We start from the raw sequence: 12,783 nt of genomic DNA on the forward strand, positions 1-12,783 counted from the left end.
ACTTCAGCTGTGGAGTTTGTGCATTTTCACTGGTTCTAGGGCCTTACAACCAGCACAAAGATTGCATGGAACCTTTGCTTGGCTCACAGTCATCTGGGTAAATTTGGGACCAAGTGGTCCCTGTGAGTACAGAGCACGGTTGTAACAATGTTTTCTGTGCATGTGTTTCACTGGAGAAGCACTAAGTGGCTTCCTGGGTTGTAACTCTGCTCTTATAACATTAGATTTTTAGTATTTGTCATTCTATCAGATAGTTTTTTAATTTGCATAAGTAAGTCTTAATTTGCATCTGGTAGTTGTACTGTGTGCAGTTCCATCTTTCTTTTGTTCTTTTCTTTCTATTCCCAGGGGATCTGAAGCCGTGAGGCTCTTAAATTCATCATGGTGCAGGAAGAGCACACTACATGGCTTATTTAAACTCATCATACTCTGTTCTTTAATTTTCATTCCATTAAAGGCAGTATATATACTGATATTTTGACATAGATATTTTAAAATCTTTCTTGTCTGTATTTCACCTCTTTAAATGGAAGACAGAAGGAAAGCAGCATCAGAGAATAAGCAGTGTTTATCCTCTTTGAGTTTTCCCTTCAATCTGTCTGGCATGTGTTTTAAATTATTCATATACCCCTAAAGGAATAGGCTTCCTTTTAGGGCAGGTGGAAGCTAATTGATATCTGATGTGCCAGGAGTTCTCTCACAACCAGTTTCTAAAAGCCTGCATAGATTTAACATTCTTCTGCTACTTAGCAATTCTGTTTCAGCTTCTCTCACCATCCTGTCATACTGGGCATTCTGGAGCATTTGCAAACTGGTGAAAGGAAAACAAAGGAAAGGACATTTCAGTCTGCTTTGTAAATGCAACATTTCCTCTGAGAGCTTTGGCAAGCCTCATGATTAACTATTCAGTTAATTCTGTCTGCCAAATTAGGAAATTAATCCTTACAGGAGAGGTTCCATATGTTTCAGTTTCATTCAATGTTATGTACATTGTGGTAACACCAAAATGCTTGTATGATCTGTATTTCACATCACTTAGGTGTTTTGTTATCTGATTATCTGAGGGGAAATACCCTCCCTCCTCTACCTCAAAAAAAGTTTTGCCTCATTGTTATTTCTATGGCCAGCATAGAACCTGGATGCTGCAAATCTGTTTCTCTTATAGCATTGATATAGAAACGGCTGTGTTTTGTTTTAGTCATAAGTTGTTAAAAGTTCAGAAGAAAAGTAATGTTGCTTTTATTTGGCCAAGTTGGTAACAGCTTACTGTGTAGCTGAATGTGGATGAGGGCTTGCCTTTAGTAGCTTAATTCTTAATTTATTTCTTTCTAAATAAACTGTGAATAGATAATTAAAAGATATTTCTTGCCCTCAGGTTTCAAAAGCATGGAATTAACTCCTCTTGCTGCCATATGTGCAAATGTTCTTTTGGCTGGGAAAGAACTGAACATAAATGGTCCCATTCAGATTATACTTCCTCTTCCCACAACTGCTGTAAAATCAGGAGATGCTGTACCTGCCTGGACATTTGATATGAAAATTGGTAAGTGGGTTATTTATTATTTTGCTTTCTAGCATGTGCCTGTAGGTTTGGGCACATGGCACTGTGTGCCATGGAACATTGATGGCACTAATCTATGAAGTGATGGTCAATTTTTTTAATGGGCTAGCTTGAATTGTTCAAAGGTAGCTCCCTGCTTTCATTAGTTCAAAAAGTTTTGGTAAAATTCATTAGCATTCCTCTTGCCTGCATTTAGTGTACTGGATCTTTATTTTCATGGGAGGCTGAGTGTTCACAGAACATATATTTTAGGTGATGTTAAATTTCAAGCCTAGTAATTTTGTGAATTCTTTCTTAAAAGAAGTCAAACCAGGACTGAAGATTTGATGCTTTGTTCCCTAGAGTGGAGCTCTAAAGATCCTCTGAGCTAGAACTGGAATAGATATTGCTTCAGTTAACAAAAACAATTCAGAAAGTGAAATGAAGGGGAAATAAGAGTTATCCAAGGGAATGACATAGTTCTTCCAGTATGCAAAGAGGAGGCTGGGGATTAGTCATTCTAAACCTTTTGTCATCCCTTCACATCTAATTTTAGTCAAGAGTGAGTAATGAGCCACGTAACCCATTTAGATGACCTGTATTAGGTGTGGGTGCATTAGTGTCCTGATTGTGCTAATTGTACCTTAGGTCACCATCACACTTTAGCTTGAAACATGCAAGTGAGTGAAGAGGTCACATCTTGCTCCTTATCAAGGCTAAAAGCTTTTTGTTCAGTAGTTGGAAGTACAGGAGAGGGACACCAGCTATAACAAAGTGTTGTTTACATGTTCAAGAACGAAACTGATTACACTTAATGAAAAAAAACTGAAGAGAATGGATTTGAATTAAGGACATGCTAATAAAATTTGGCTAGGCTGTCTTGTGGGGAAAAAGAAAATAGGATAAGTTTTGGCATAGAAGATTAAGTCTGTCTATACACCTAGAAGACTTTAGAGGGGCAATTGGTAGAAAGAGATGGCACTTTTCTTCAAAGAAAGGTTTTTAGTCTGAGATGGTAAAACATTACCCAGAGTTTAAATTTCTGACTGCCACAGCCACTTTTGCCAGCTCCTGTGCTCATGCTGTGCTGAGCTTATTTGCCTCCCTAAACAAAGCCAAATCAACACTGTTGTTAAAACAAGGAGCTGACAGAACTGGAGCAGCACAGGATCGGGTTAGAATACAAACCAGTGTTTATGTGGATATTGAGGGTTTTGCTCAGCATCCCTACATAGGCATGTTGGCCTTGGGAGTAAAACAGGAGCAAGGAGCATGGCATGCTGATCCAAACCCCAATCAAACCAGTTGTTTTTTTCCTCTCCAATGGGATGTACTTAAAGGCAAGTTGTTTGTAATGCATGCTCTCTGAAGTGTACTGTTCACATGGAGCCTTCACTGTTGCTTGCTGAGGAGAGGGAAAGGGGGATGGCAAAAAAGGACAGCAACTTTTGGGGCAAAACTTAACTTGTACTTTTTCTCCCATTTCTTCCTCTCTAACAGTAAAAATTTGCAACTGTGTTCACCTTCTGGATGTTTATTCCTAAGTATGTTCCTTTTATTTTTTTACATTTGATCTGACACACACAACATGACTTTTTCCCAAGGTAACTGAGTCATTGCAATGCACGTTTTAGTTAAGGTTCTGGTGACTGAGGGCAGCTGAACACCTCAGCTCTGCAGCAGGCATTCCAGAGCATCCATAAGGAGCAGCAGGACCCCATCTGAGCTGAATGCAGAGCTCCTGCTGCACTCAGTAATGAGGCTCTGGCCTCCCAGATGTCACATGCAGGATGTCCCCAGCAAGACACCGACACAATTTTAAACTCTGAAGTCCTTGGGTAATGTGTTATGATGGTAATCAGAGCTCCCATGTCAGCATTGATAGTGGCAAGGGAACAGGTCTCTGTGTGATGTGGTGTGGACTGACCCACATGCAGCAGGGAAAAGAGAGAAACTGCTTTCACAGGTCTGCCTGTGCAGTGTTCCCAGGGCTTACTCCAAATGTAGTACTGAGACTGTTCCTGGAAAATGAGCTTTGGTAATTGTACTCCAGCTGCTGTAAATGCAGAATTTGCTCATCTACATTGAGTGTGGCTTCCTTCTTATGAATTATTTTGCTGCATTAGTGCTAAAAGTACTTTGTGGATTTTAATAGAATTACAAAAAACAGAAAGCTTGCATTTGACATTAAAATGAGAATTTTATCCTTCTGTTTGAATGTCGGTAAGCCAGACAGAAAGACTTACTCATTAATCACATTTTAATATTTTTTCTTAATACCAAATATTTTCTGTGGAATATATTGGAGGAAGATGTAATTTGCTGAAAAGGACAGCAAGGCATTGTGTAGCTTCTTATAGATTTGTTCAGTCAAGATAGAACTTCTGGATACCCAGAAATTATTTTTATACAATGTTTGCTGGTATCACTCCTGACTCTGGACAAGGTTTCTCATGTGGCTGAGAAAGCACTTTCAGAGCTCTAGGTGATTGCTGCTGTCTTTCCCCTCTGCCAGCCATCACAAGCACCAGAAGAGGCTGCATGTTTTACTGCTAAATTATATTTTCTTTGTATGTGTGCATGTAAGCATCTGCAGTAGGTGTCCATCCTCATCTTCACCTCCTGGTTGGGAGATACTTCCTTTTCCTTTGCTGAAAGAAGAGTCCTGGAAGAAAATCAAATTGAAGTTCATATAAGCTTCAGCTTACATGAGTTATACTGTTTTCATACTTTGATTATTGATGTTTTAAAAAAGCTGGTGGTTCCCTCTACCTCTCAGTATTTGCAGGTCAAATATGTAAGGTTGGTTATGTAAGGCTGTTTTCTGTCCTTAGAATTTCACAAATGGCCCACAATGTGTTTAGAAAATGTGTTTAAGTGAGTTAAGTATAATTCTCTCTCTTCTAATGGATGCTTTATTAATTGTAGAAGCTGGCATGCCGTAATACCTTTCCTTTGCATTGCCAAACAGATGGTGTGGAATCTGTGTCCTAACTATAGCACTTCCTTGGGCTAACTGAACTGTTGGGCAGGGAGGAGGAGAAAGGAGAGAGACATTCAAGACAAATATTGTTAATAAGATTAAAATGTTTCCCCACTAATTTCTGCTAGCTGATGTTAAACTTGTGTTCATATACAAGTTACCTGCTCCCTCACTTTTTAGTCTTGGCCTTCTTGCTTGCTGAAGGTTATATGATAGGCTTTTTCAAATTATTTATGTGCTTTTTTGTGAAAGACAGTTATTAATAGAAAATGAATCATATTAAGTTTACTTCTGGTAAGTAATGTTGATGCTTTGTTTCAAAGTAAACAGCCACAGAGGGATATTTGCAATGAAATTGTGAGGAGAGGAAGTTTGCCTGTTCAGCTAAAGCTCTGTAATAAACAGTGGCTAGTTCACAAGTTTCAGTTTTTCCCATGGCCTTGTGTATTTTTGGTAATGGCCTACTTACTGATGGTTTGAGGTATAGAAGAATGCTGCATGGCACATGGAATGTTTTGTCCTTGTTTTCCCCCAGGTGCTTGGGTAAACCGTGGGCTAGGAATGGTGAAGGAAGTGGATGGTCAGTTAGTGTGGACATACACTGCTCAGCACTTGGGCTACTGGATAGCAGCTCCACTGCCTGGAACCAGAGGTATGGCAACAACTGGCCAAGCAATTGCTGAGTGCCCCGCATAGAGCTGTCAGTTTGATTGCTCCATTGAACTGCAGGAAAAGAGAAGTGACTTCACCACCTGGATAACTTTTGTTTGAGTCCTTGCAGTGATTTTTCTTGCATGTTTTGTAAATTTGTATGAAGGAATCTATCAGAAAAAGTGTAGCTAATTCCAAAAACAGGCAGCACTCTCTGACAGTGCTAAGTAGAAAATGTAGACCACATTTCTAAGTTAGTTTGGACAATTAATGCAAATAGAATTTGTCTGGAACTAAGCAGATGTCTTGGTAAGGCTTTAGTACTTGAGCTCAACCTGTCATTATATTGTAACCTGTTTGTATATTTTCTAGTTTGCTAGAATAGCAAGGTGAAAAGGGAAGGATGAACATAATGCCATTGGAATATAAAATCACTGGAAAAAATACCATTCAGTTTATTAGCTCTGCACATCAAGTGGAATCATTTGGTTTTAAGAACTAATGCTTGTCTGGTTTTGTTTAATAACCTAGAATCCATTATTAGTGCTGTTTCCAAGGACATAACAGCCTATCACACCATGTTCCTTACGGCCATATTGGGAGGAACTGTTGTCATCATCATTGGATTTTTTGCTGTTCTTCTTTGTTACTGCAGGTAAGCAAAATAAGTTCCAGTGACCTCATTATGAATGGAATTTGAGGTTGATAAAATAGTCTTTTGAGGTAAAGACTTGTTTTCTTAGCTAAACTGTAATCTGCAGCCTAATATTTTTTTTTAATTTTAATTAGAATTGTTACAGAACTTAAGTTGTCATGTCAAATTACACTGCAACATTTTAACCAAAGTCTAACCTTCAGCTTTGGTAGTCAACAGTCCAGTATTTCCTAATATGCTCTGCAGTCACCTTGTTTCTCTTTTGCATAGGGATAAATGTCATCGGACACAGAAGAAGGACAAAAACACAACCAAGCTGGAGGTCATAAAAAAAGACCAGACAACATCAACAACTCACATAAATCACATCAATGCTGTCAAAGGGTCTTTAAAGCTGGAGGACAAGTCTCAGTTATATACAGGGAAGAGTTCTTCATACAGCCCTCAAAGGAGGCTGTCCATAGACACAGAAGATGGAAAATCACAAGACAATTTTAAAATCTACTCAGAGGATGCTTCTTATCAGTCATCTTGTCAGACTGGTCAGGCAGGAAATTCGGCCCATTTAGTGGAACCTAGTGCAGGAGTGAGGCTTTTACAGCAGCCCAAGCACAGTAACAGTACTATTCCCCAGGCTCCTAGGGATATTCCAGACCAGAACAGATACCTTTCACTGAAAGAGGAGATGTATGGGCTCACCCATATCCCAGAACATCTAATGCATATTTACAATCAGCCTATTGCTATTCTTCAAACCTCAGACCTTTTCCACTCCCCAGAACAATTGCATCCTGCTAAATCAGCAACGTTGCCAAGGAAAGGGCAGTTGGTGTATGGCCCCATGATGGAACCCATGAGTCGTGACAGTTACATGCAAACACTCCCCAAAATGCCCGTGCATTCCCATCCCCAGCCCTCTGCCTGCAGAGATGAGAACAGTGCCCTGGATGGTGAAGAGGGCTTACCTTCCCAAACATCCAACTGGGGCAGGTACACCAACAGCTTACTGGAATCTGTCTCTGTTCCTGGGACACTGAATGAAGCAGTTGTAATGACTCCCTTTTCATCAGAACTTCAAGGGATTTCAGAACAAACGTTGCTGGAACTCTCTAAAGGAAAACCATCTCCGCATCCTCGAGCATGGTTTGTGTCCCTGGATGGAAAGCCAATTGCTCAAGTGAGGCATTCTTTCATAGATCTGAAAAAGGGCAAAAAAACTGAGAGTAATGACACCAGTCTGGACTCTGGTGTGGACATGAATGAGCATCATCCTAACAGGAAACTGGAGAGAGAGAAAACTTTCATTAAAAGTATGCCACATTCTAAGATTCTTTACTTGGAAGATTTGGATCTGAGCAGCAGTGAAAGTGGGACCACTGTTTGCACTCCAGAGGACCAGGCTGTGAGACACATTATGGAAGGAGGGAATGGGCGAGTCCTAGAACAGCGTGATGAGGAAGGTCTAAGGAAAAAATCTCTACCAGGAAGTCATGAATCTGGTATCCCTTCTGCTAAAAAAAGGGATAGACCACCTCTCATGAAAAGAGATAGCAAAACCAACATCTGGAAGAAAAGAGAGGAGAGGCCACTTATTCCCATAAATTAAAACACAATGTGCTTTGTGCTGTTGCTCTCCCTGCTGGTTGTTGATCTCTTGCCTGCTTCTGTAATTATGCAGTGTTGGGTTTACATGGGAAATGTTGTTTTCTAGTATCAAGAAAAGTTTCATTTTTTAATGTACCGATTGAGTTACCAAACTTCAGCTGGGCAATTGATATTCCATGTGAATTGAAAACAGGGACATGCTACTATTCAATTTTTCCAGTTCCTAATTTTACTGGCAGTATGGGGAAGGCCCACATTTTACTTAGCCTGTCATTCTTGGACACACCTTTGGGAATGCACAGTGAGAAATGTAGGCACATGATTTAATTTTTTTGTACTTGTAGCTAATGCAATGGTAGCCTAGTTAAAGCCATTCCTCAGCCTTGTTCCTAATCAACCTGACCATCTGTACAGTATTTTATATGTGAACTTTTCTAGGGATCCCTTACTACTTCTTTGTACAATGTGAAATGTTTCATCCATGGGTCCTGTGACACCAGCAGATGAGCTCTGCTGGATTTGTCAGCAGAGCTCTATAGCATTGCTTCCCTCCCTGTGTGCCCATCCATGTGCAATTCCATACACCAGTGAGGGAAGGGGAAGGGTACAAGTGTGGCCACTGCAGTTCATGGTCTCTGCTATCTTAAGATGTTGCCCATCTGCTTTGTTTAAACCTGCTTTGTTATTGCCCATGGATGCTGAGGACTTACATCAGCTATGAAGGGTCCACATCCAGCAGAAAGGGACTGGTTCTGGTAGCATTTGAAGCTGCAGCTGCTCTTTCTCTTCTGCATGCTGTTGGGCCAGCCTTGAATCTCTGCATATTTATAAGTGAGAGTTTGGCCCATGATGAAGTGTGCAAGATTAGACAAATTATGCCTTGGAAATAGTTTCTTGAACAGGAAAGCTCGGCACTGTTGCTTTTTATTTTATGTTTAAAACAATGGGTGATTATCTGAGGTTTATGTGCCTACATTTTGCCAGCCTGAGCTGTTTTTGTCTAGGTTTGCAGAGGAGTTAAACAGGCTTTAAAAGTTGGGGGGGGGGAGGGTTATGAGCATGAGACAGCAGATTGCAAAATTTGGTCTATAATGCAATATAAATACTATTTATGACTCATCTTAGAGTTAAATTTACCAAAAGTCATGAATGCATGAATTGTAACTAAGATATGTATAGAGGAAGGAAAGGCCATCAGGATATTCTTTAATTTTAATGTTCATCTTGTCAAAGCGGTAATTTCAACTTTGGCTAACAGAAAAATGGATGCATCTCTTAATGTGCTTCATATAGTAAACAGAATGTATTTCTGTGGCTTTGAGGCTGTTTCCCTGGTGAAATAAGTTCCAGCATTTTGGCTTTGGTAGTTTGATTATAAATCATCCTAAAAAGGCTTTATAAATATTTCCCTTAGAGCTTGGTTAAGATTCTGTACCAAGATCCAAACATACAATGCCTATGTTTGATTTGTGATGTGAGTGGTGCTTGGTTGCCTGCCCTGTAGTACACTCAAGAGTTGGGAAATATCCTATACTGGGCTTCTGGGAATATTTACTCAGGAAATATTACTGTGAAAAATGTCTGTTGTGTTGGGATTGTCAAGTGTCTGGTGCTGTTTCTAGAAGAATATAGAAGATAACCAGGATGTACCAGCAATGCATCAGTCCAAACTGAGCGTTTGCTTCATGAACAGAATGTTCCTATTGAGTTCACAAGTAAAAAGTGCAAATTATGTTTGAGATAGGTGTGTGTGTGTGTGTGGTGGGTTGACCTTGGCTGGATGCCAGGTACCCATCAAGCTACTCTATTGCTCCCCTTTCCCAGCTGGACAGGGGAGAGAAAATAAGATGGAAAACAACTCCTAGATTGAGATAAAGGAGTTGGCTAAGGCAAAAGCAAAAGCCTGTGTGTGCACAAAGAGGAAAAAATATAGGTTTGTTCTCTACTTCTTGTCAGCATGCAATGCTGCTTCCTGGGAAGCAGGGCTTCAACACGTGTAGTGGTTGTTCCAGAAGGCAAACCTTGTAAATAACAAATGCCCCCACTTCTTCCTCCTTTCCTTAGCTTTTATATGTGAGCTGACTTCACATAGTACCTTTGGGTAATTTGGGTCAGCTGGCTTAGTTGTGTCCCCTGCCAGGATCTTGCCCACCCCCAGCCTGCTGTTTGGCAGGAAATGTGGAGAGTGAGCACTGATGCTGTGCCAGCCCTGCAGAGCAGTAGCCAAAACACTGGTGTGTTACCAACACCTTTCCAGCTCCCAATGGAAAGCACAGTGATGGGAAGGCAGCTATGGGAAATGATCTCCAGCTCAGCCACACCCAATATCCACGAGCATCACATCACAGGAGGGAATCTCAGCTCTGGTGCCTGGAGCACCTCCTCCTCCTCCTTCAGCACTGACCTTGGTGTCTGCAGAGTAGTTCATCTCACATGTTCTCACCCTGCCCTTCTCTGGCCACATCTTTTTTTTCTTTCTCAAATCTGTTATCACAGAGGCATTACCATCGTTTCTGATTGGCACAGCCTTGGTCAGCAGCAGCTCTGTCCTGGAGCTGCTGGCATTGGCTCTGCTGGACATTGGGGAAGCTTCTGGCAGCTTCTCACAGAAGCCACCCCTGTAGACCCCCCACTATCAAAACCTGTCTTCCCAAACCCAGTACACACAGTGAAGGAGCTGTCCCCCTGCAACCCCTGGAGTGCAGGGATCCACCTACAGCCTGTGGAGGATGCCTGAAAGAGGCTGGGAGCCCATGAGAGACTGTGCTGCAGCAAGCTCCTGGCAGGAGCTGTGGAGAGAAGAGCCCATGCTGCAGCAGCTTTCCTGGGGGCAATTTTGGGGGACTGCTGCTGGAGGCAGGCTGTGCCTGAAGGACTGCACCCTGTGGAAGAGTGAGCCACGTTGGAGCAGTGTGTGGAGAACTGTTGCCTGGAGAGGTTCATGGAGAGCAGCCTCCTGTGGGAGGGACCCTGTGCTGGAGCAGGGGAAGGACTTCTGTCCCTGAGCAGTGGCAGAAAGCACGAGAGATGAACTGACCCATTCCTGTCTCCCTGTGTCACTGCTGGGAGGAAGTAGAGCTGGGAAAGAGGAAGGGGTGGGGGGAAGGGGTTTCTAAGATTTATTTTACTATCCTGCTCTGGTTTTGTCAGTAATAAATTCAGTATATCCCCAAGGTGAGTGAGTGAGTCTGTTTTGCCTGTGACAGTATTCAGTAAGTGATGTCTCCCAGTCCTTTTCTCAATTCATGAACTTTCCATCGTATTTTCTCTCCTCTGTCCACTTTGTGCAAGGGGTTGGTAAGAGTGGCTTTGGTGGGTGCCTGGCATCTAGCCAGGGCCAAACCACTAGTGTGCAAATAAGTCTGTAATTAAATTGGCCTAAAGGACCTAAAAGAGGTTTAATTATGATTCATCTATTTCAGATGTGAAGATGGTTTGTCATATTAGCATGCCTTTGGTTCTCTTTCTAGGTATTTTGTTGTCCAATACCCCAAATACATTTTCACAAAACTTTTTTTTTTTAAATGTGGAGTTCTACTGGATTTTTTCTAGGCTCAGATATTGATAATGTCATCCTTTGCTTTGTTGTATACATATTATATATATATATATATATATATATATATATATATGTTCATTTCTTCTAAAATCTGCTCTTGAAGTTCAATATTGCCCTGTTTGCAGAGTTACATTGGTTCTGATGGCTCTCTTTTCAAAAGGAGATTATTATACATTCTGGTGAACATAATAGAAAATCCCTGATAAGCTTTTGAGTTCATATTAAGTTCATATGTCTTTATTGAAATTTCATTCACCTACAGTAATGTTTCAGACTTTTTGAATGCATTTTTTTATTGTATATACCAAAAAGACCTAATTTTTCAAACTAACTTTTATCATCAAAAAATGCAGACTACTGTAAATGGCTTTATTTACTGAGTTCAAAGGAAACAAGTTTGGCACTCCATTGTTCTCATTCTCTGACAGAGTAGGTAAAAAAAAAAGGATTAGAAATCCAGCTCTAAAATTATTATGATTTATATTCATACAGAATATTTCAAAATATATTATCTCAGTCTTTACATTCCAGCTGTATGTTGGAATATATGCACTGGAAAAAATTGTATTGCCTGCTAGTGATTAGAATTCTTTTTGGTTTTAGATCATTAAAAAAGGAGTTTGACTATGCTGAGTGCTAAAAATTTTAATTCCACAAAAAATTCTACATGATGTGTAACGTGGAGAAGAGAGAATGTCACAGTAAAGTTTGTTTTGGTAATCAAACTAATGGTTTTCTATATTTCTCTATATGATTTCAACATATGAATTCGTAGGAATCACTAAATTTATTTTTAAAGATTTTTTTCTGTTGGCTCTTTGTGGCATTAACAGACTGTTAAAATGCTGTTGCTAGAATTAGGATTATAAAAAAATTAGCATGGATTTGTGGCACACAGCTCTTGGAAAGGCTGGGGAAACATTCAGAGATTTTGACTTTGGATCTGGAGGTTGCTTACCTTGAGAATAAGAAATGGGCCATGTCTGTGAGTCCCTTCTAAGGAGAGGGCATGAGTAGGAAAAGGATACAGCTTCTTCCTGATGCTAGTTTGCTTTGGTGGAATCAATTCTTTCTGAAGAACACAAATGTTTGCAAAACTTATGTCTCAGTTCTTCACAAGGCACTGCTTGAGCTGTGTCAGCTTTTGCAAGAAAAGCCCTTATTTATGTACATATAGTTTTAAATGCAAGCTCATTACCAGTAAATTTTAGATTGTTAACAAATGCTAGATATTTATAGATGGAAAAAAAAAGTGGGGGAATCACTTAAAATCACATTTGATTAATAGGAAAAAAGTCTTTATAGTACGGTCAGAAAACAGAACTCTGGTATTACAAACCTGAAAGTAAAAATTATGTGTTAATTAGGGACATTATTTTCCACTACAAAGCTAGAGATGTAGCACCAAAAATAATCCAGGATATAGGAATGTTTCGTTGTCTGCTTTGTTTTCATGCAGTAATTTGTACCAAAGAGGATGAAATGAAAGGGCACCAGTATAAATTCTTGTTAGTTAAAAAGTGGCTAAGTTTCATAACACTGCAAATGAAAACTGTGCAAATGAAAAGGCACTACATCTATTGTCTAGGAAAACCTGGAGATAAAGTAGCCTGCTGAAGTGCCTTTCTCTTTCATCAGACTTATTTTATCAGTGGGACACCTGACTATCTGAAAAGCACATTATGGTTTTTTTCTTTCTGTTAGCCAAAAAACCCCTGAATTCATACAATTATGTAGCTTTTATAATATTTTAAAAGGCAGATCTAGTGTTTTTTATGTTGGAATACTGA

General features: G+C 40.1%; 1 protein-coding gene across 1 annotated transcript in view; it reads left to right on the forward strand.

Moving 5' to 3' along the window:
- The window catches only part of FAM171B (family with sequence similarity 171 member B), a 33,907-nt gene extending 23,026 nt beyond the window's left edge, over nucleotides 1-10,881 (forward strand). Inside the window, exons 5-8 of the mRNA XM_056496804.1 lie at nucleotides 1,376-1,543; nucleotides 5,059-5,175; nucleotides 5,706-5,829; nucleotides 6,100-10,881. Of these exons, the coding sequence (XP_056352779.1) occupies nucleotides 1,376-1,543; nucleotides 5,059-5,175; nucleotides 5,706-5,829; nucleotides 6,100-7,435 (1,745 nt within the window). The 3' untranslated portion in view covers nucleotides 7,436-10,881. The remainder of the gene's footprint in view (nucleotides 1-1,375; nucleotides 1,544-5,058; nucleotides 5,176-5,705; nucleotides 5,830-6,099) is intronic.
- The last annotated feature ends 1,902 nt before the right edge of the window (nucleotides 10,882-12,783 follow it).

The sequence above is a fragment of the Oenanthe melanoleuca genome, chromosome 7, assembly GCF_029582105.1.
Source record: "Oenanthe melanoleuca isolate GR-GAL-2019-014 chromosome 7, OMel1.0, whole genome shotgun sequence".
Lineage (NCBI taxonomy): Eukaryota > Metazoa > Chordata > Aves > Passeriformes > Muscicapidae > Oenanthe > Oenanthe melanoleuca.